The sequence below is a fragment of the Pseudorasbora parva genome, chromosome 3, assembly GCF_024679245.1.
Source record: "Pseudorasbora parva isolate DD20220531a chromosome 3, ASM2467924v1, whole genome shotgun sequence".
Classification (NCBI taxonomy): Eukaryota; Metazoa; Chordata; class Actinopteri; order Cypriniformes; family Gobionidae; genus Pseudorasbora; species Pseudorasbora parva.
The window spans coordinates 1081961-1105481 of NC_090174.1; the positions used below are offsets into that span (position 1 = coordinate 1081961).

At 40.4% G+C, this 23521-nt stretch overlaps 2 protein-coding genes across 3 annotated transcripts in view; one reads left to right on the forward strand and one right to left on the reverse strand.

Moving 5' to 3' along the window:
* Positions 1–11856, forward strand: part of thnsl2 (threonine synthase-like 2) — a 30563-nt gene extending 18707 nt beyond the window's left edge. For both annotated transcript variants that reach the window (XM_067437536.1, XM_067437537.1), the window contains exons 5-9: positions 1485–1712; positions 3090–3238; positions 3313–3438; positions 6698–6852; positions 11462–11856. In XM_067437536.1, the coding sequence (XP_067293637.1) occupies positions 1485–1712; positions 3090–3238; positions 3313–3438; positions 6698–6852; positions 11462–11666 (863 nt within the window). In that variant the 3' untranslated portion in view covers positions 11667–11856. The remainder of the gene's footprint in view (positions 1–1484; positions 1713–3089; positions 3239–3312; positions 3439–6697; positions 6853–11461) is intronic.
* Positions 11857–14480: 2624 nt separating this feature from the next.
* Positions 14481–17703, reverse strand: oxt (oxytocin). The gene is made up of 4 exons (XM_067437546.1): positions 17551–17703; positions 17145–17269; positions 16566–16767; positions 14481–14833 (listed from the first exon to the last, which is right to left on the reverse strand). The coding sequence occupies exons 1-4, from the start codon at positions 17609–17611 to the stop codon at positions 14694–14696; spliced, it is 528 nt and encodes a 175-aa protein (XP_067293647.1). The 5' UTR covers positions 17612–17703; the 3' UTR covers positions 14481–14693.
* Positions 17704–23521: the final 5818 nt, after the last annotated feature.

The window sequence follows — 23521 nt, forward strand, 5'->3', positions numbered from 1 at the left end:
CACGTGGGGAGCGAAGGCTGGCCCGTGGGGTCCGATCAAACAGACGAGCTACTGGAGCTCAAACTGCTCCAGAAGTTAATGCTGGTTCTGATAGAAAGCTGTCAGAATACACAGAGCAGCTCAGTTTGAGGCGTATGGGGCAGCATAGGGTGACCTCTGACCCCTGACCCCGCCGAAAGCACCAACAGTGGCACGTGAGCATCAGAACTGGACCACGGAGCAATGGAAGAAGGTGGCCTGGTCTGAGGAATCACGTGGATGGCCGGGTGTGTGTGTGTGTGTGTGTGTGGCTTACCTGGGGAACACATGGCCCCAGGATGCACTATGGGAAGAAGGCGAGCCGGCGGAGGCAGTGTGATGCTTTGGCCAATGTTCTGCTGGGAAACCTTGGGTCCTCCATCCATGTGGATGTTACTTTGACACGCTCCACCTACCTAAGCATTGCTGAGACCAAGTTCAGCCTTTGATGGAAACGGTATTCTGGTGGCTGTGGCTCTTCCAGCAGGATAATGCTCCTGACACAAAGCACAAATGCTTCAGGAATGGTTTGAGGAGCACAACGACCAGTTTGAGGCGTCGACTCGGCCTCCAGATTCCCCAGATCTCAATCCAATCGAGCATCTGTGGGATGAGCTGAACAAACAAGTCCGATCCATGGAGGCTCCACCTCGCAACTTACAGGACTTAAAGCTTCTGCTGCTAACATCTTGGTGCCAGATACCACAGCACACCTTCTGGGGTCTAGAGGAGTCCATCAGAGACGGGTCAGGGGGACCAACACAATATTAGGTCATAATGTTATGCCTGATCAGTGTATATTCGCAGTGTATATAATTTTTGTAGGTTAGCAGAAGAGACTTCTAAATGGTAGATTTGTAGTCTCACTCTCTGTGTGTGTGTGTGTGTGTGTGTGTGTGTGTGTGTGTGTGTGTGTGTGTGTGTGTGTGTGTGTGTGTGTGTGTGTACTGGTTTAAATGTCCCCACGATGTAATATAAACCTGAGATCAGCAGGCAGCGGTCCTCACAATGTAAATGGATTTACAAACATACTAAATTATGTTATTTTTTGAAAATGTAAAAATGAAGAATGTTTCCTGTGATGGGTAGGTTTAGGGGCAGTGTGTGTGTGTGTGTGTGTGTGTGTGTGTGTGTGATGGGTAGGTTTAGGGGCAGTGTGTGTGTGTGTGTGTGTGTGTGTGTGTGTGTGTGTGTGTGTGTGTGTGTGTGTGTGTGTGTGTGTGTGTGTGTGTGTGTGTGTGTGTGTGTGTGAGATGGGTAGGTTTAGGGGCAGTGTAAGGGGATAGTAAATACAGTTTGTACAGTATAAAAACCATTACGCCTATGGAGAGTCCCCATATGTCACAAAAACAAACGTGTTTGTGTTTGTGTGTGTGTGTGTGTGTGTGTGTGTGTGTGTGTGTGTGTGTGTGTGTGTGTGTGTGTGTGTGTGTGTGTGTGTGTGTGTGTGTGTGTGTGTAATGCAGCGGATGGGACCTCCGATGACATCGATGTCCCGCTGAGGAGGCTGTTTGCGGACGCTGAGCTGGTGCGCCGTCATGGCCTCATGAGTCTGAACTCGGTGAACTGGAGCCGAATTCTGGTGCAGACGGCTCACTTCCTGTACGCATTTCTTCAGCTCTGTCCTGCCGAAGGAGACTCACATCCTGTGCTGGAGGTGCTGGTTCCCACGGGAGGAGCCGGAAACATCACCGGTGCGAGGGATCACACACACACACACACACACACACACACACAAACCTAAAGAATCAAAACATGAGACTCCTTAAAGCATCCTCAACTCACCTCTGGTTTATACACTCACCTAAAGGATTATTAGGAACACCTGTTCAATTTCTCATTAATTCAATTATCTAATCAACCAATCCCATGGCAGTTACTTCAGTGCATTTAGCCGTGTGGTCCTGGTCAAGACAATCTCCTGAACTCCAGACTGAATGTCAGAATGGGAAAGAAAGGTGATTTAAGCCGTTTTGAGCGTGGCATGGTTGTTGGTGCCAGACGGGCCGGTCTGAGTATTTCACAATCTGCTCAGTTACTGGGATTTACACACACAACCATTTCTAGGGTTTACAAAGAATGGTGTGAAAAGGGAAGAGCATCCAGTATGCAGCAGTCCTGTGGGAGAAAATGCCTTGATGATGCTCGAGGTCAGAGGAGAATGGGCGACTGATTCAAGCTGATAGAAGAGCAACTTTGACTGAAATAACCACTCGTTACAACCGAGGTATGCAGCAAAGCATTTGTGAAGCCACAACACACACAACCTTGAGGCGGATGGGCTACACCAGCAGAAGACCCCACCGGGTACCACTCATCTACACTACAAAGAGGAAAAAGAGCCGACAATTTGCACAAGCTCACCAAAATTGGACAGTTGAAGACTGGAGAAATGTTGCCTGGTCTGATGAGTCTCGATTTCTGTTGAGACATTCAGATGGTAGAGTCAGAATTTGGCGTAACCAGAATGAGAACATGGATCCATCATGCCTTGTTCCCACTGTGCAGGCTAGTGGTGGTGGTGTAATGGTGTGGGGGATGTTTTCTTGGCACACTTTAGGCCCCTTAGTGCCAATTGGGCATCGTTTAAATGCCACGACCTACCTGAGCATTGTGTCTGACCATGTCCATCCCTTTATGACCACCATGTCCCCATCCTCTGATGGCTACTTCCAGCAGGATAATGCACCATGTCACAAAGCTCCAATCATTTCAAATTGGTTTCTTGAACATGACAATGAGTTGACTGAACTAAAATGGCTGCCACAGTCACCAGATCTCAACCCAATAGAGCATCTTTGGGATGTGGTGGAACAGGAGCTTCGTGCCCTGGATGTGCATCCCACAAATCTCCATCAACTGCAAGATGCTCTCCTATCAATATGGGCCGACATTTCTAAAGAATGCTTTCAGCAGCTTGTTGATCAATGCCACGGAGAATTAAGGCAGTTCTGAAGGAGAAAGGGTCAAACACAGGATTAGTGTGTGCTCCTAATAATCCTTTAGGTGAATCCAGGTCTGAATGTGTAGCAGATGTTTGACTGAATGATTGATTATTATGGTCTGTTCAGCCGGATGCATCACGCAGATGATGGGAATCCCTCTCCGGCTCGTCGCCATGGTGAACGCCAATGACATCGTTCACCGCACTGTCCAAAGTGGAGATTTCTCCATGACAGACGCCGTCAAACAAACACTGGCTCCAGCCATCGACATCCAGGTGTGTGAGAGAGAGTGTGCATGCGGATGTACGTGTGTGAGTGTGTCTGTGAGAACAGCTGTGTACGTTCACAGGACCCGTATAACATGGAGCGTGTGTTCTGGCTGCTGTCTGGTGGAGATGGTGTGATGGTGAAGGGTTTGATGGAGGAGTTTCAGACGACACACACACTCGCTCTTCCGGCGTCGCTCCATAAGCAGGTGAACCGCAAATAACACAAACTTCATCAAATATGAGACCCATTCAGAATTCTGCTGAATGTTCTCTGAAACAACGGTAACATACCAGATAACCCATCTGATAACCAGATAACCTATCCTACACTGAATGAATGTTCTATCAACATTTCTGGAAGAAAGTTTAACGCTGAGAGAACGTTTGTTTAACACTGGGAGAACGTTTGTTTAACACTGGGAGAACGTTTGTTTAACACTGAGAGAACATTTGTTTAACTCTGGGAGAACGTTTGTTTAACACTGGGAGAATGTTTGTTTAACACTGGGAGAACGTTTGTTTAACACTGGGAGAACATGTGTTTAACTCTGGGAGAACGTTTGTTTAACACTGAGACAATGTTTGTTTAACACTGGGAGAACGGGAGAACGTTTGTTTAACACTGAGAGAACGTTTGTTTAACACTGGGAGAATGTTTGTTTAACACTGGGAGAACGTTTGTTTAACACTGGGAGAACGTTTGTTTAACGCTGAGAGAACGTTTGTTTAACACTGGGAGAACGTGTGTTTAACACTGGGAGAACGTTTGTTTAACACTGGGAGAACGTGTGTTTAACGCTGAGAGAACGTTTGTTTAACACTGGGAGAACGTTTGTTTAACACTGGGAGAACGTTTGTTTAACACTGGGAGAACATTTGTTTAACACTGGGAGAACGTGTGTTTAACTCTGGGAGAACGTTTGTTTAACACTGGGAGAACGTTTGTTTAACACTGGGAGAATGTTTGTTTAACGCTGAGAGAACGTTTGTTTAACACTGGGAGAACGTTTGTTTAACGCTGAGAGAACGTTTGTTTAACACTGGGAGAACGTTTGTTTAACACTGGGAGAACGTGTGTTTAATTCTGGGAGAACGTTTGTTTAACGCTGAGAGAACGTTTGTTTAACGCTGAGAGAACGTTTGTTTAACACTGGGAGAACGTTTGTTTAACACTGGGAGAACGTGTGTTTAACTCTGGGAGAACGTTTGTTTAACACTTGGAGAACGTTTGTTTAACGCTGAGAGAACGTTTGTTTAACACTGGGAGAACGTGTGTTTAACTCTGGGAGAACGTTTGTTTAACACTGAGAGAATGTTTGTTTAACACTGGGAGAACATTTGTTTAACACTGGGAGAACGTTTGTTTAACACTGGGAGAACGTTTGTTTAACACTGGGAGAACGTGTGTTTAACTCTGGGAGAACGTTTGTTTAACGCTGGGAGAGCGTTTGTTTGACACTGGGAGAACGTTTGTTTAACGCTGAGAGAACGTTTGTTTAACACTGGGAGAACGTTTGTTTAACGCTGAGAGAACGTTTGTTTGACACTGGGAGAACGTTTGTTTAACGCTGAGAGAACGTTTGTTTAACACTGGGAGAATGTTTGTTTAACGCTGGGAGAATGTTTGTTTAACACTGGGAGAACGTTTGTTTAACGCTGGGAGAACGTTTGTTTAACACTGGGAGAACGTTTGTTTAACACTGGGAGAACGTTTGTTTAACGCTGGGAGAACGTTTGTTTAACGCTGGGAGAACGTTTGTTTAACGCTGGGAGAACGTTTGTTTAACGCTGGGAGAACGTTTGTTTAACACTGGGAGAACGTTTGTTTAACGCTGGGAGAACATTTGTTTAACACTGAGAGAACGTTTGTTTAACGCTGGGAGAACGTTTGTTTAACGCTGAGAGAACGTTTGTTTAACGCTGAGAGAACGTTTGTTTAACGCTGGGAGAATGTTTGTTTAACACTGGGAGAACGTTTGTTTAACGCTGGGAGAATGTTTGTTTAACACTGGGAGAACGTTTGTTTAACGCTGGGAGAACGTTTGTTTAACACTGGGAGAACGTTTGTTTAACGCTGGGAGAACGTTTGTTTAACACTGGGAGAACGTTTGTTTAACACTGGGAGAACGGGAGAACGTTTGTTTAACACTGGGAGAACGTTTGTTTAACGCTGAGAGAACGTTTGTTTAACGCTGAGAGAACGTTTGTTTAACACTGGGAGAACGGGAGAACGTTTGTTTAACACTGGGAGAACGTTTGTTTAACGCTGGGAGAATGTTTGTTTAACACTGGGAGAACGTTTGTTTAACGCTGGGAGAACGTTTGTTTAACACTGGGAGAACGTTTGTTTAACACTGAGAGAACGTTTGTTTAACGCTGGGAGAACGTTTGTTTAACACTGGGAGAACGTTTGTTTAAAGCTGAGAGAACGTTTGTTTAACGCTGAGAGAACGTTTGTTTAACGCTGAGAGAACGTTTGTTTAACGCTGAGAGAACGTTTGTTTAACGCTGGGAGAACGTTTGTTTAACACTGGGAGAACGTTTGTTTAACGCTGGGAGAATGTTTGTTTAACACTGGGAGAACGTTTGTTTAACACTGGGAGAACGTTTGTTTAACACTGGGAGAACGTTTGTTTAACACTGGGAGAACGTTTGTTTAACACTGAGAGAACGTTTGTTTAACGCTGGGAGAACGTTTGTTTAACACTGGGAGAACGTTTGTTTAAAGCTGAGAGAACGTTTGTTTAACGCTGAGAGAACGTTTGTTTAACGCTGAGAGAACGTTTGTTTAACGCTGAGAGAACGTTTGTTTAACGCTGGGAGAACGTTTGTTTAACACTGGGAGAACGTTTGTTTAACGCTGGGAGAATGTTTGTTTAACACTGGGAGAACGTTTGTTTAAAGCTGAGAGAACGTTTGTTTAACGCTGAGAGAACGTTTGTTTAACGCTGAGAGAACGTTTGTTTAACGCTGAGAGAACGTTTGTTTAACGCTGACAGAACGTTTGTTTAACGCTGAGAGAACGTTTGTTTAACGCTGAGAGAACGTTTGTTTAACGCTGGGAGAATGTTTGTTTAACACTGGGAGAACGTTTGTTTAACGCTGGGAGAACGTTTGTTTAACACTGGGAGAACGTTTGTTTAACACTGGGAGAACGTTTGTTTAACGCTGAGAGAACGTTTGTTTAACGCTGAGAGAACGTTTGTTTAACGCTGAGAGACCGTTTGTTTAACGCTGAGAGAACGTTTGTTTAACGCTGAGAGACCGTTTGTTTAACGCTCACAGAATGTTTGTTTAACGCTGACAGAACGTTCTAATAATGTTCCTTGTTCTAAAAAGACACTCGTGTTGTTATTCAGATCAGTTCTATTTTTGTTCTCTGGCACTTTCACAAGCAGGAAAGCGTGATGTTCATGTTGATGATGCGTGAGCTGGAGCTGATGCTGTGGTGACCTTTGACCTCAGGTGTGTGACGTGCTGTCCTCGGGGTCAGTGTGTGATGATGGGATACTGGAGGCCATGAGGAGATGCTGGAAGGACAACCACTATCTCATCTGTCCTCATACTGCTGTGGGCGTGTGGAGACACTACCAGAGTCCTGTCACACCCGGGGAAAACAGGTCACACACACACACACACTCACACACACACACACACACACACACACACACACACACACACACACACACACACACACACACACACACACACACACACACACACACACATGTTGGTCTATGTGGTTTACAGGGACTCTCCATAGGCGTAATGGTTTTTATACTGTACAAACCGTATTTTCTATCCCCTTACACTGCCCCTAAACCTACCCATCACACACACACACACACACACACACACACACACACACACACACACACACACACTGCCCCTAAACCTACCCATCACAGGAAACATTCTGCATTTTTACTTTCTCAAAAAAACATCATTTAGTGTGTTTTTAAGGCCATTTGAATTATGAGGACATTTGATATGTCCTCATAAACCACATTTATAGTGTAATACCAGTGTAATACCCATGTAGTTATACAAATTTGTGTCCTCATAAACCACATAAACAGGCTCACTCTTACTCTCTCACACACACACACACACTCACACACACCCATACTCTCACGCTCTCTCTGACACACACACACACACACACACACACACTTTATATGCTTTTTATATATAAAATGGACCCCCCAATGTTCAAGACATGTTTACGGCCTTGATGGTTTGTAAACTTTTGTGAATATCTCCTAAACCGTTAGTCCGATCGAGACGAAACCACCACAGGAAATTCAAAAACATCGGTCGATAGCTGAACGATAATGCCCACATGTCAAAATGTAGCTAGGACGTGGCAAACAAATCCCATCAGTGGTGCTATAACTGTCAAAAACCTTTAGAAACATATTTCTCATTTAGTAAATTGCCTGTATTGGCTGCTAATGGTCGTTTCAATGCCAAATAAAACACAACATGTGCTTCAAGGTCTTTTCTGAGAGTAGTCATGAAAATGCACTATCCAATCTTAAAGGGCTGTAATATTGAGTTTGATCTTGATTGAAAGAATTTAAAGAAGATTATTTCTGAAGTGAAAGCATTTCAAAATATGTAAGAATGAAAAAATAATGGAAGTTTACATTTTCTGAAAATGAAAAATACAGTACTAAATATATATATATATTTTATCTAAAATCAGGGTCAGAAATGGTCTTCGGTCAGACATGGTCATCCACACACACGCATGTACGCAGCTACGCGCACACATGCGCACACACACACACCAACAGTTAAAGTACCTACCCGTGCTATCTGTGAGCCCAATGCTGACAATAAATGTAATATACAGTATTGTTCAAAATAATAGCAGTACAATGTGACTAACCAGAATAATCAAGGTTTTTCGTATATTTTTTATTGCTACGTGGCGAACAAGTTACCAGTAGGTTCAGTAGATTCTCAGAAAACAAACAAGACCCAGCATTCATGATATGCACGCTCTTAAGGCTGTGCAATTGGGCAATTAGTTGAAAGGGGTGTGTTCAAAAAAATAGCAGTGTGGCATTCAATCACTGAGGTCATCAATTTTGTGAAGAAACAGGTGTGAATCAGGTGGCCCCTATTTAAGGATGAAGCCAACACTTGTTGAACATGCATTTGAAAGCTGAGGAAAATGGGTCGTTCAAGACATTGTTCAGAAGAACAGCGTACTTTGATTAAAAAGTTGATTAGAGAGGGGAAAACCTATAAAGAGGAGCAAAAAATGATAGGCTGTTCAGCTAAAATGATCTCCAATGCCTTAAAATGGAGAGCAAAACCAGAGAGACGTGGAAGAAAACGGAAGACAACCATCAAAATGGATAGAAGAATAACCAGAATGGCAAAGGCTCAGCCAATGATCACCTCCAGGATGATCAAAGACAGTCTGGAGTTACCTGTAAGTACTGTGACAGTTAGAAGACGTCTGTGTGAAGCTAATCTATTTTCAAGAATCCCCCGCAAAGTCCCTCTGTTAAAAAAAAGGCATGTGCAGAAGAGGTTACAATTTGCCAAAGAACACATCAACTGGCCTAAAGAGAAATGGAGGAACATTTTGTGGACTGATGAGAGTAAAATTTCTCTTTTTGGGTCCAAGGGCCACAGGCAGTTTGTGAGACGACCCCCAAACTCTGAATTCAAGCCACAGTACACAGTGAAGACAGTGAAGCATGGAGGTGCAAGCATCATGATATGGGCATGTTTCTCCTACTATGGTGTTGGGCCTATTTATCGCATACCAGGGATCATGGATCAGTTTGCATATGTTAAAATACTTGAAGAGGTCATGTTGCCCTATGCTGAAGAGGACATGCCCTTGAAACGGTTGTTTCAACAAGACAATGACCCAAAACACACTAGTAAACGGGCAAAGTCTTGGTTCCAAACCAACAAAATTAATGTTATGGAGTGGCCAGCCCAATCTCCAGACCTTAATCCAATTGAGAACTTGTGGGGTGATATCAAAAATGCTGTTTCTGAAGCAAAACCAAGAAATGTGAATGAATTGTGGAATGTTGTTAAAGAATCATGGAGTGGAATAACAGCTGAGAGGTGCCACAAGTTGGTTGACTCCATGCCACACAGATGTCAAGCAGTTTTAAAAAACTGTGGTCATACAACTAAATATTAGTTTAGTGATTCACAGGATTGCTAAATCCCAGAAAAAAAAAAAATGTTTGTACAAAATAGTTTTGAGTTTGTACAGTCAAAGGTAGACACTGCTATTTTTTTGAACACACCCCTTTCAACGAATTGCCCAATTGCACAGCCTTAAGAGCGTGCATATCATGAATGCTGGGTCTCATTTGTTTTCTGAGAATCTACTGAACCTACTGGTAACTTGTTTGCCACGTAGCAATAAAAAATATACTAAAAACCTTGATTATTCTGGTTAGTCACATTGTACTGCTATTATTTTGAACAAGACTGTACATGCAATTTATTTCATTTTGCTGAATTAGATGCGGACCTCATCTAGTTTTGATCTCTCATTATGTATGATGTCTTGATGTTTGTTTCTTTAGCTCCTCGTTTTTACACAGTTTGCATGGTTTACTGATTCATTATTTTGGCAACAATTATTAAAAAGTAGCATTAAAAATGAAATAACAAATAGTCTAATTCTCTACCATATGCAGTTTAATAAATCTATTGGCTATCAACAATGTTGCGTAGTTTTGGTAATTTACTACACATTATCAATATAAACGCTCAAAATAAATACATGAAAATACTGTGGATTACTAAGACTAATTCTTACTAACCCCTCTTGTTTAATGGGGTAAGCACTCTTGCGTTCTCATGTCAAGAGGTGTTGAGTAAATGATTACACACTGATTCAAGAGTTTAGTGTCGGACAGATCAGTTCATTCAAATGAATCGGTTCAAATGAGTCATTCGTTTGCGAATCGGACAAAAGCGGACGTGTTATATGTGAGCCCAGATGGTTAAAACAACGCCAAAGATTTGTCAACACAGAAAACATTACATAAGGATATTTTTCCGTTTATTTCACAGTATGGTTTATGCCAGCTGCGTGTGCAAAACGACTGTCAGAAGAGGTGCATTTTTTAGCACAATTCACATCCAGCAGTAATTCAGGGAAAATATTGTGTGGACGTGCCGCACGGAACTTGGAGTCAGTCTTCCGACCTTTTACCATTGTGTCAGTTCTGTTGATTTTGATTGATATGTGCGAGTGAGAAAAAGCTCAGACGGTGATAGTTTTGAAGACAGAGTGTGTGTGCGGTCTCTCTGCTCGTTCTCTGTCACTCAGTTAACGTGCGCCCTGTCACGTGCATCCTCTACATCAGTTTATAAATCACAATAACTCATCAAATAAGGCTTTGGCGACAAAAATGCCCCTTTGGTGGCCGCCAAAACATTTTCAATGTAGGAAAAACCCTAAAAATATTTTACTCTTAAATTACTATAAAATCAAAGCCATATGTCTAACCAAGTTGTGTTCCAAGTTTAAAGTCTATGTCACAAAAATTGAAGTTCCAATGAGATTTTGTTTAGACGCTAAACCAAAAACAGCCACCGGGTGTCATTCAATTTCCATTGATTGTTTTTTTAATGCAATTTCCTGTACATTTCTGTCCAAAAAAAAAAAAAACAATCACCAAAAATGGAACCTTGAGACTCAGACCTTTCCGACAATATGTGTTTTGTCAAGATTATAAAAGATTTTGATTATAAAGTAGTTAAAATACATTTCGTAATATGAAACATGACTCCGCCCACTAAACTTAAAAAAATTCTGGGTAAAAAACAACCCAACGTTGGGTCAAATATGGACTAACCCAGCGATTGGGTTATTTTAACTCAGCGATTGGGTTGCCTTAAGCATATATTTAACCTAACTACAGGGTTAAAACAACCCAATCGCTGGGTTAGTCCATATTTGACTTAACATTGGGTTAAAACAACCCAGCATTTTTTTAGAGAGTAGGGGGAGGAGCTCGCTGGAATAATTTAGTGCAGTTTCCATGGTAACGCAACATCTGATTCCAAGACGGTTTTCACAGGATGAATTTTGAGTTTATAAGCTTTCTTATGATACCGAATTCATGATGATTACTAAAGATATATGAGCTTGAACCCCGATGAGTGCTGCTCGCAGCTATAATTCTTCCTGTTTTTGAAGTTAATTTGACTGTAATTACGCTCTGTGTTCAGATGTTGCATAGCGACCGCGTCACCAGCCAAATTTCAGGAGGCCGTGCAGCAGGCCGGTTTGACCCTTGACCTCCCTGAATCGGTGCGGGCTTTGGACTCGCTGGAGGCCCGGTATGAAGTTCTGGAGCGATCTGACGACTGGGAGTCCAAACTGAGGCTTCACATCGAGTCCATCGGCTCAGAGAGACGCAGCCAAAAGACCTGAGCAGCAAATGATGCCATAACAGATTCGGCTTATAAAGATTCAGCAGTTTCTTTTAATAATGAATAACGTGTGGATAAACTGCTCATGATAATCTAGTGCTGTTGTTTTATTGTTTGCATGTATAAATCATTATAATGAACCAAGATAAATGCCCAATTAAAGGGTTAGTTCACCCAAAAATGAAATGTCTGTCATTAACTCCTGTCCCTAATGTCGCTCCACACCCGTAAGACCTCCGTTCATCTTCACACACAGTTTAAGATATTTTATATTTAGTCTGAGAGCGTATGCAAGTGTATGCACACTATACTGTCCATGTCCAGAAAGGGAATAAAAACATCATCACAGTAGTCCATATGAGACATCAGTGGGTTAATTAGAGTCTCTTGAAGCATCCAAAATACATTTGGGTCCAAAAATAACAAAAACTACGACTTTATTCAGCATTGGCTTCTCTTCCGCGTTTGTGTTCAATCCTCAAATAAAGATTCAAACGGTTATGAGTCAGTGAATCGATTCATGATTCAGATCGCCAATGTCTCGTGATTTCAGCAGTTTGACACACGATCCGAATTCACTGACTCATAACCGTTTGAATCTTTATTTGAGGATTGAACACAAACGCGGAAGAGAAGCCAATGCTGAATAAAGTCGTAGTTTTTGTTATTTTTGGACCCAAATGTATTTTGGATGCTTCAAGAGACTCTAATTAACCCACTGATGTCTCATATGGACTACTGTGATGATGTTTTTATTCCCTTTCTGGACATGGACAGTATAGTGTGCATACACTTGCATACGCTCTCGGACTAAATATAAAATATCTTAAACTGTGTGTGAAGATGAACGGAGGTCTTACGGGTGTGGAGCGACATTAGGGAGATGAGTTAATGACAGACATTTCATTTTTGGGTGAACTAACCCTTTAACTCCTTGATCGACCTGCATTTTCATTTACATATCAACTTTTGAATGTCACTTTTCATGTTTCATAGGAGAAACCAATGCCCAAATACAAATAACTGCACTTTAACGCTCTTCTTCCTCAGTAATTTTGTCTTGTTTCCAGTCTAAATATCTAACAATTCTTTTTACTAGATCAGTAAAACGACATAAGATATTTTTGCTTGTTTTATAGGGGACAAATATCAAAATAAAGTGAGTTTTTGCTTAAAACAGGCAAAATGATCTGCCAATGGGGTGAGAGAAATAATCTATTGGGACGGAAACAAGATTTCAATCAGAAATTAGATTATTTTTCTCCCCCCATTGGCAGATCATTTTGCCTGTTTTAATCAAAAACTCTTCATTTTGAGTTATTTTCAACAAAACAAGAAAAAATATCTCATGTAATTTTACTGATCTAGTAAATGCATCTTGATTTAAGAATATTTAGATATTCAGACTAGAAACAAGAACAAAAATACTAAATAAGAAGAGCATTTTTTGCAGTGTGTTGTTGTTTATTATAAACCTTTACTTAATTTTCCCTGTAAGAATAACTGCGATGTTTTCAGACCCAGTTATGCTCTGAATCATCAACTGAAGCGAGAACATGCATTATTGTGGCGATTTCTGAATATAAGCAGATGAATGATAAACCGCAGCACTGGCTAAACGCTCTTCATCGGTGTTCGCTCAATCTGTTCTTGCTGCCGTCATCATTTTTAATAAAAAAATTATAAAGAGAAAGGGCATTTTTAAGTGCAGCTGCCATGTGTGTGTGTGTGTGTGTGTGTGTGTGTGTGTGTGTGTATGTATGTGTGTGTGTTTACCTTGAGGAGGTTTTATTGCAGTATAAATGTTTTAGTTGAGCTGAACTTTTGGACTTTGGTTATTATATGGCCGTGTAACGAAACGTGTTATGATGCAATGACGTAAACAAGATGGCGCAGCAACTGCAAAGACGGAATAAATGAATAAATAATATTGTATATTTTGAAGATTCTGACACTGCAATATATTCTTTCTCTTCTCTTATATACGGTCACATTAGTATTTTCCATCTCTTATTTGAGTCTCATCTGCCTATTGTCCCGTAAAATTGGATTTCAAATGGTAACGTTAAAGCAGTTGATTTCTTCCCGCCGATTAACGGATTACAATACTTTTATTGTAATATATTATTCATTTTAATTTCTGTCAATGATAAAACTGTACAAGATGATGCCTTGAGCTCCTTTGTGGTGTTTATGAGATTACTATCACGACAAACTCTTTATGTAGGAGGACCAAACGTCCTGTTTTCCCAGGACATATATAGACATTTTGGTTATAGATAGTATTTTGTAATATAACAATTTAATATAACCTTTATAATTTATATAATTTATTATATAAAAATAGATTTAGTAATATATATTATTTTGTAATATAACAATTTTCTATCCATTCAGAGGGGGCCGTGTTCTGGTTTTCGGTAATAAAAATATGGTCATCCTAGTTTATGATTACTATCAATATTATGTTGCCAACATACTGTTCTTTGATTTAAACTTTTTAAAATTGCTATAATTATTATTATTATGAGCCTTCAAAATCTTTAACCTTCAAAATTTAAAAGTACTTCAAGCTGTTTAAACTACGTCAAACTTTCTGGTCAGGACAACATCGAAGTTTGTCTTGGCAAACTTTTTAAAAGCTGAAGTTGTGTATAACCCATAATAGTGGCTGTAAAATATGATTTTTAGTTCTGATATTTGGTCATTGGCCCATTCACAGACCACACTTAGAGATGTGCAAAAAGTGCACGAGGCAAGACAATTTGAGCTAAAAACAGCATAGCAACTGCATGTCAACACCTTGGCAACAATGCACGAAAACAGAGAAATTCTTTAATAGTTTAATTAGCTGTAAACGTACAGTCACGCTATCATCAATACAGTTCTACTAATATCTGCTTCTATGTATTAGCCATACAAATATCTAGCGGCTATACAAAGTTGGTTTATAAAAGGTCGGTGATGGTCGGTTGGTTGGTTGGTGGGCGGGCACCTCCTGAGATGATGTCACTCCCCTGTGAGTATCTCATTGGTGGAGTCTGTAGGGGTGGGCGTGGCTTGGCAGGTGCAGGAGCTTCAGCAGGAGATCTGTGCTAGTGGCAGGCTGACCGGCGGCCGTTCCGTCACCGTCTCCATCCACACACGACTGATCCACACTGCAGCCATCTGAGTCACACACAGAGGTACTGTTAGCATTAGGGATGGGCAACGATACCACTGATTTTGTTTTCGATACGATACCGATACTTTCAAGTTATCACCAATATCGATACCGATACTTTCAAGGTCAGTATCACCTGTATCGATACCGATATTTCCAAGGTCAGTATCACCTGTATCGATACCGATACTTTCAAGGTCAGTATCACCGATATTGATACCAATACTTTCAAGGTATCGCTGATATCGATACCAATAATTTCAAGGTATCACCGATACCGATATTTTCAAGGTATCACCGATATCGATACAGATATTTTCAAGGTATCGCTGATATCGATACCAATATTTTCAAGGTATCACCGATACCGATACCAATACTTTCAAGGTATCGCTGATATCGATACCAATATTTTCAAGGTATCACCGATACCGATATTTTCAAGGTATCACCGATGTCGTTACTGATACTTTCAAGGTCAGTATCACCGATATCGATACCGATAATTTCAAGGTATCACCGATGTCGATACTGATACTTTCAAGGTCAGTATCACCTGTATCAATACCAATACGTTCAAGGCCAGTATCACCGATATCGATACCGATACTTTCAAGGTCAGTATCACTGATATCAATACCGATACTTTCAAATTCAGTATCACCTGTATCAATACCGATACTTTTCAAGGCCAGTATCACCGATATCGATACTGATACTTTCAAGGTCAGTATCACCGATACCGATACTTTCAAAATCAGTATCACCAATATCGATACCGATACTTTCAAGGTCAGTATCACTGATATCGATACTGATACTTTCAAATTCAGTATCACCTGTATCAATACCGATACTTTTCAAGACCAGTATCACCGATATCGATACTGATACTTTCAAGGTCAGTATCACCGATACCGATACTTTCAACATCAGCATCACCGATATCGATACCGATACTTTCAAGGTCAGTATCACTGATATCGATACCGATACTTTCAAATTCAGTATCACCTGTATCAATACAGATACTTTCAAGGTCAGTATCACCGATACCGATACTTTCAAGGTCAGTATCACCGATACCGATACTGATACTTTCAAGGTATCACCGATATCGATACTGATATTTTCAAGGTATCACCTATATCGATACTTTTAAGGCCAATATAACCGGTATCAATACCGATACTTTCAATGTCATTATCACTAATATCGCTACCGATACTTTTAAGGCCAGTATCACCGATATCGCTACCAATACTTCTAAGTTTTTACCGATATCGATACAGATCACCGATATTGATACTTTCAAGGCCAGTATCATCGATATCGATACTTCTAAACTGAACTTTTTAATTATTAAATGTATTAAATTTTTTAATTTGCTAAGAGTAAAATGGGTAAAGATACCCAGTTAACATATTTGAAAGGTATTAACATTCAATATGCCTTAATTGCAATTTATTAGATCATCTTTTATGACTTTTATGATGGATGGATGCACTTTTATGATGGATGGATGCACTTTTATAATGGACAGATGCGCAAATATATATATTAAGTAATTATTATATAAAGTCATCTGCAACTAGGATGGCTTGAGGGTGAGTAAATCATGGGAAAATTGCCATTTTTGGGTGAATTAACCCTTTACCTATAATTTTTAGGTAAAAGAAACTCCCCCAACCGGAACACACAACATACAGGTTGAGATATTAAACGTGTAAAGCTAACCTGCGTCGCAGCAGACCCCTGGAGCAGCACAGCGGCCCTCATAACCGCAGGCTTTTCCAAACGCCTCGCATGGAGTGGGCAGAAGATCCTCCTCCAGACACCGAAGCGTCTCCGGCGATCCCACCAAACACCCAATCGCCTCACCACAGCAGATACTGGGCCCAAAACACCGGCCGCGCTCACCAGGACCACACGACATGCACTAGAGGACCAGGACATTACATCTCAGTGAGCATTCTTCATCATTCAAACTCAAGCCTTAAAGCGTTCACCCAGAAATGTAAACTCTCTCATTAATTCCTCCTGTGGTTGGCCAGCCGTCAGACCTCCGCTCATCTTCACACACAGATGAAGATATTAGTGTTGAAATCCGATGGCTCAGAAAGGCCTTCATTGACACCAATGTCATTTCCTCTCTCAAGACCCATAAAGGCACTAAAGACGTCGTTACAAAGCCCATCTCACTACAGCGGCTCGACAATCATGGAGGTCTGACGGGTGTCCAACCACATGAGAGAATTAATGACACAATTTACATTTTTGGGTGAACTAACGCTTTAAGGAAATGAATGCACACACCTGTCGGGATGGCCATTCCTGCGCGGATCGCTTGCCACCGATTGGGCAGTTAGAGATGTAACAGGCCGAACAAACGGACAGCAGACACAGCAGACAAACCGCAGACAGCAAACCTCCAGACATATCTGTGCCAAAAACACAGTAATAATACACTCTTAGGAGAAAAGGTTCTATCGGTGCTACGTATTTGGAACCCCTAAAAGGTTCTATACAGAAGTGTATAGTGGAGTAGCCTATACTCCAAAGAACCTTTTATACTAAAAAGGTTCTATAATGACAAGAAAGAACCCTTTTGGCACTTTAAAAGGGTTCTACATAGAACCTTTTAGGGGCTCCAGATACATAGTGCCGATAGAACCTTTTCTTCTCAACATAACCACATTGTAAATGAAGACGTAGTACTTACTGTACCGAGGCTGAAATGGACAGCTAGTGAAGAGATTCGGCTTCTGAGCTGCGATGTTCATTTGTGCGGTGTGAGGTGACTCTCTTTATACCTCTTTGCTCCGTGATATTATCACATTATTACCTGTTAGCTGCAATCAAGGAGCCTTAACTATCTAAATGTTAATGATGTGACCTGATTAGGTCAGTGGACCGGTCACTGTGTTGTCCAGTAAGAGATGAGCGTCATTAGCGGGCCGTGATCAGGCATACGGTGCGAGACAGTTGATTGGCAGCTGTGAATTAACATAAGAACATTCATTTTAGAGCTTTCTGAAACTTTACGAAACAAGGTTTTCAGAAACACTTTTGGTTCCCCAAAGAGGCTGTCCCTCAAAATGACCATATTTTTTACACTCAAATGCTGGGTTTAAAACAACCCAAGTTGGGTTGAAAATGGACAAACCCAGCAATTGGGTTGTTTTATCCCAGGGGTTGGCTTAAATGTTTGCTTAAAGCAACCCAATCGCTGGCTTAAAACAACCTAATCGCTGGGTTAAAACAACCCAATCGCTGGGTTGAAACCCAATCACTGGGTAAAAACAACCCAATCACTGGGTTAAAAAAACCTAATCGCTGGGTTAAAGCAACCCAATCACTGGGTTAAAACAGCCTAATCGCTGAGTTAAAACAACCTAATCGCTGGGTTAAAACAATATAATCGCTGGGTTAAAACAACCCAGTCACTGGGTTAAAACTACCTAACCGCTGGGTTAAAACAACCCAATCACTGGGTTAAAACAACCTAATCGCTGGGTTAAAACAACCCAGTCACTGGGTTAAAACAACCTAACCGCTGGGTTAAAACAACCCAATCACAGGCTTAAAACAACCCAATCACTGGCTTAAAACAACCCAATCACTGAGTTAAAACAACCCAATCACTGGGTTAAAACAACGTAATCGCTGGGTTAAAACAACCTAATCGCTGGGTTAAAACAACCCAATCACTGGGTTAAAATGACCTAATCGCTGGGTTAAAACAACCCAATCACTGGGTTAAAATGACCTAATCGCTGGCTTAAAACAACCCAATCACTGAGTTAAAACAACCCAATCACTGGGTTAAAACAACGTAATCGCTGGGTTAAAACAACCTAATCGCTGGGTTAAAACAACCCAATCACTGGGTTAAAATGACCTAATCGCTGGGTTAAAACAACCCAATCACTGGGATAAAATTACCTAATCGCTGGGTTAAAACAACCCAATCACTGGGTTAAAACAACGTAATCGCTGGGTTAAAACAACCCAATCACTGGGTTAAAATGACCTAATCGCTGGGTTAAAACAACCCAATCACTGAGTTAAAACAACCCAATCACTGGGTTAAAACAACCTAATCGCTGGGTTAAAACAACTCAATCACTGGGTTAAAACGACCTAATCGCTGGGTTAAAACAACCCAATCACTGAGTTAAAACAACCCAATCACTGGGTTAAAACGACCCAATCACTGGGTTAAAACGACCTAATCGCTGGGTTAAAACAACCCAATCGCTGGGTTAAAACAACCCAATCACTGAGTTAAAACAACCCAATCACTGGGTTAAAACAACCTAATCGCTGGGTTAAAACAACCCAATCACTGGGTTAAAACGACCTAATCGCTGGGTTAAAACGACCCAATCACTGGGTTAAAACGACCTAATCGCTGGGTTAAAACGACCCAATCACTGGGTTAAAACAACCTAATCGCTGGGTTAAAACAACCCAATCACTGGGTTAAAACAACCTAATCGCTGGGTTAAAACAACCCAATCACTGGGTTAAAACGACCTAATCGCTGGGTTAAAACGACCCAATCACTGGGTTAAAACGACCTAATCGCTGGGTTAAAACGACCCAATCACTGGGTTAAAACGACCTAATCGCTGGGTTAAAACGACCCAATCACTGGCTTAAAACAACCCAATCACTGGGTTAAAACAACGTAATCGCTGGGTTAAAACAACCTAATCGCTGGGTTAAAACAACCCAATCACTGGGTTAAAATGACCTAATCGCTGGGTTAAAACAACCCAATCACTGGGTTAAAATGACCTAATCGCTGGCTTAAAACAACCCAATCACTGAGTTAAAACAACCCAATCACTGGGTTAAAACAACGTAATCGCTGAGTTAAAACAACCCAATCACTGGGTTAAAATGACCTAATCGCTGGGTTAAAACAACCCAATCACTGGGATAAAATTACCTAATCGCTGGGTTAAAACAACCCAATCACTGAGTTAAAACAACCCAATCACTGGGTTAAAACAACGTAATCGCTGGGTTAAAACAACCCAATCACTGGGTTAAAATGACCTAATCGCTGGGTTAAAACAACCCAATCACTGAGTTAAAACAACCTAATCGCTGGGTTAAAACGACCCAATCACTGGGTTAAAACGACCCAATCACTGGGTTAAAACGACCTAATCGCTGGGTTAAAACGACCCAATCACTGGGTTAAAACGACCTAATCGCTGGGTTAAAACAACCTAATCGCTGGGTTAAAACAACCCAATCACCGAATTGTACCTTTAGCTTGTCGCTGGGGCAGTGCCCTTAAAAGGACATCTTTGTACCTTTTTTACTCCTAAAAGGTGCATATTAGTACCTTTGAGTACAAATGCGAACCTTAAGGTACTACTATGAACCTTTTTGTGGTAAAAATGGTACAAAGTTGTCCTTTTAAGGGCACTGCCCCAGCGACAAGCTGTTGTACCCCTAAAGGTACAATTTTGACACCCTATTTTTTGGTGTGACATTTATTGCAAAGAAAATACTGCTATTCTTACATGTAAATATAATCTGTAGCCGCTGCCTTATTTATTTTTTATTTAGACTTTCTGCATTGATGATAATAAAACTGCATGAATTTGTTTATAAACATTTCTCCAAAAAAAAATGTCTTTCTTTCAATTTTGCCCATTGCTGAGTTCCCTTTATAACACAGTCAATGCAAAATATTGCAACATGAGCGTAATGTTAAAGTGGCAGATCAGATAGTCTAGCTGTGTTATTAGTTGAGTTAAACCACAGTTTTCAAGACAAACGGTGGTCATTAATCACTGGGATGCTCTAGAATCACATACATTTTAATATTATATAATATTTTAAATGGCCCTTTTATAGATTTTTAACTTGCTATATTATCTGACGAGCAAAGTTGGGCTCGCACGTCCGAATTTAAGGAAGTGTTGGTGGAAGTGACGTATATGCCGTAAAGCAGTCGAATTTTGTAGTTCTTTTTGTTCTCGGGTTACTACCCGAAACCCGAAGTTTAAAAGTACGTTTAAAAACGATACAGACCCCATCAGGCTATGGCAGACGTGTCATTCAACCTATTGTAAGTCGATTTATCATCACAAGAGTCTTAAAAAATATATTATGAAGGTTGAAAAGTTACCTAGTGCTGTTTAAATAGCCAAGGATGCTGGCATGGCATTGAAACACCAACCAAACATCATGAGTGTTTAGCAGCCACAATCAAAGCTCATTCTCTCTCAGATCGGACACAGGGGTCCCCCAGGGCTCGGGCTTTGGCCCTCTGTCACTCATGCGAAACCCCCTCCAGTGTTTATCCAGGCATCTGAACAGCCATGTCTTCAAAAGGGCTGTTTGTTGTGGCATCAGAGTTGAGGAAATGACAATAAATCAACTGGCGTTCTTAAACATGTTCATATGTGACTCGCGGGAGCCTATAGTGAGCCTAACCCTTAAATAAAGGAATAATGAGTGCTGAGGTGATTAGCCTGTAGAGTCACGCGCTAATGACAGAATTGTCACTTTTAGCACGTCTCCTCTGCTTTTCACTCATTTATCTCTGATTAGCCTTTAATAGGTCACATATCCCATGGATTTAATCTAATTATAGAATTATTACGGTGATGGAAAGTCACATGCTCCTTTTACCAAAATTAATACACTGCAAAAAATGCTTTAGTATTTTTTTCTTGTTTCCAGACCAAATATATAAAAGTTCTTAAATCAAGTTGCATTTACCAGGTAAGTTAAATTACATAAGATTTTTGTTGTTGTTGTATTCTATAGGGGTAAAAATCAAAATGAAGTGAGTTTTTGCTTAAAACAGGCTAAATGATCTGCCAATGGGGTGAGGAGAAAAATAATCTGATTTCTGTTCGGAAACAAGAAACAAGATTATTTTTCTCACCCCATTGGCAGATCATTTTGCCTGTTTTAAGCAAAAACTCTCTTCATTTAGATTTTATTTTAAAACAAAACAATAAAAATGATCTTATGTCGTTTTACTTATATAGCAAATGCATCTTGATTTAAGAATTGTTAGATATTTAGACTAGAAACAAGACAAAAATACTGAGTGAGGAGCATTTTTTTGCAGTGTAAGTTGAATTGGTTCATTTGAACACATTTGGTTGATGTGTCAGTGATCAGATGTGTCTTTATTATATTAACACACCAGACGCTTTTTGCTTAATGCTAATTAAATTGATCTCCTATAGGAGTTGACTTACTGTGTTTCATGTGGACATAGTAACAAGCTGTACTGTTTCTACACAAACATCAGGCAATAAATGTCATGTGACTGATCTCTGGACCTGCAGGAAAATTGCATCATGTCAACACTGATTAGACACATGGTGTAATTATAGTATCCACCAGCAGGGGCTAATGGGGCCCTTCTAACAGCCCCACTCTGACTTCTAGGGTCCATCATATCAGTTTGGGGCTTTGGAACTCTGTAAATAATCAGTATTTTTGGGGACACCCCATTCTCAAAACATTTGTTAATGTTTGTTTTTGGTTAGCTAGGAACGTTTGCAGAACCATCCCGTAACGTTTCCCTAACAATATTTATTGTATACGTCCCATACAGTTGAACAGCATTGAAGACAATGATTAAACTATGTCTTGTTTGAACTATTGTTTAATCAATAGAAATACTACAGTCACAAACCTTCATGGAGGAGTAAATAAGATTGATTTTATCCATTAATATGTAATATTTTGTAACTTTTATCAATGTACCACAGTAAATTCTTGGTTAAAGGCACAATATGTAATTTTTAATCTCTTATTCAGAACAAGGGCATGACTTGACTCTTGATTGGGCGGAGCTTTTATTCTGCCACGAATGCTTCCGCTTCTTCCGCTCGTGTGTGTGTGTGTGTGTGTGTGTGTGTGTGTGATTGTGCGTGTGTGTATTGTTTTATCATATCACACACATGTGAGTGTGTTAAAGTGATGTTATAATGCTACTCTGTGCGTCAACTCGACGCTACTATGAGACACGTGTCACACGTGCAGTAAGCGAGATCATATTAGGCATGGTAAAACATGGTAGGCTACATTCAGTAAATCAAAAACACCAGATTGAACCAATAAGACTGCGTTGAACTAGAGAACAATCATTAGTTTCTGTCCGTTAATGATCCAAACTGTTGCTCACCTGTCTAATAAAACACATCAGATATTAAAGCGGCAAGTGTTTTCATGCTACAAAATGAAAACGGAAATCTAACACAACGCACACAGTCCATGTCCTGGTTAAAATTACTTATTTCTATGGATACATTTTGTCTTAAAAGCATTTTTGATAATGTAAGTATACACGAAATAGTAGGCCTGTATAACATTGTTCTAGTGGTTATATTTTAATCCAAAAATATTACATATTGTGCCTTTACTTCATATTGTCTTCAATTAGACGTGTCAAATCTCTCTCTCACACTATTTACTCTTGTATAAATGGCAATTATAAGAATTTATTAAATAAAGAGCTCGATAAACTAGTCAGTCAGCGAAACGAAATGACGTTATTTTTAAATTGCGCGCGCGCGGGGGATTCTGTGGAAGACACATTAATACATTAAATATATTATTTATATTAGCCTACCTAATATTTTTAGGTCATTGGATTTGTCTGAGATGTATAATGCGTTTTGATTGCTAATCCAGGTTTTAAT

Bases quoted from the DNA above. Each gene is read 5' to 3' on its own strand.
- oxt (XM_067437546.1), bottom strand. From the start codon at position 17,611: ATGAACATCGCAGCTCAGAAGCCGAATCTCTTCACTAGCTGTCCATTT. The intron at 16,768-17,144 runs GTGTGTGCATTC...CTGGTCCTCTAG, and splicing joins AGGAATGGCCATCCCGACAG to TGCATGTCGTGTGGTCCTGG. The intron at 14,834-16,565 runs GTTAGCTTTACA...TGTGTGACTCAG, and splicing joins AGGGGTCTGCTGCGACGCAG to ATGGCTGCAGTGTGGATCAG.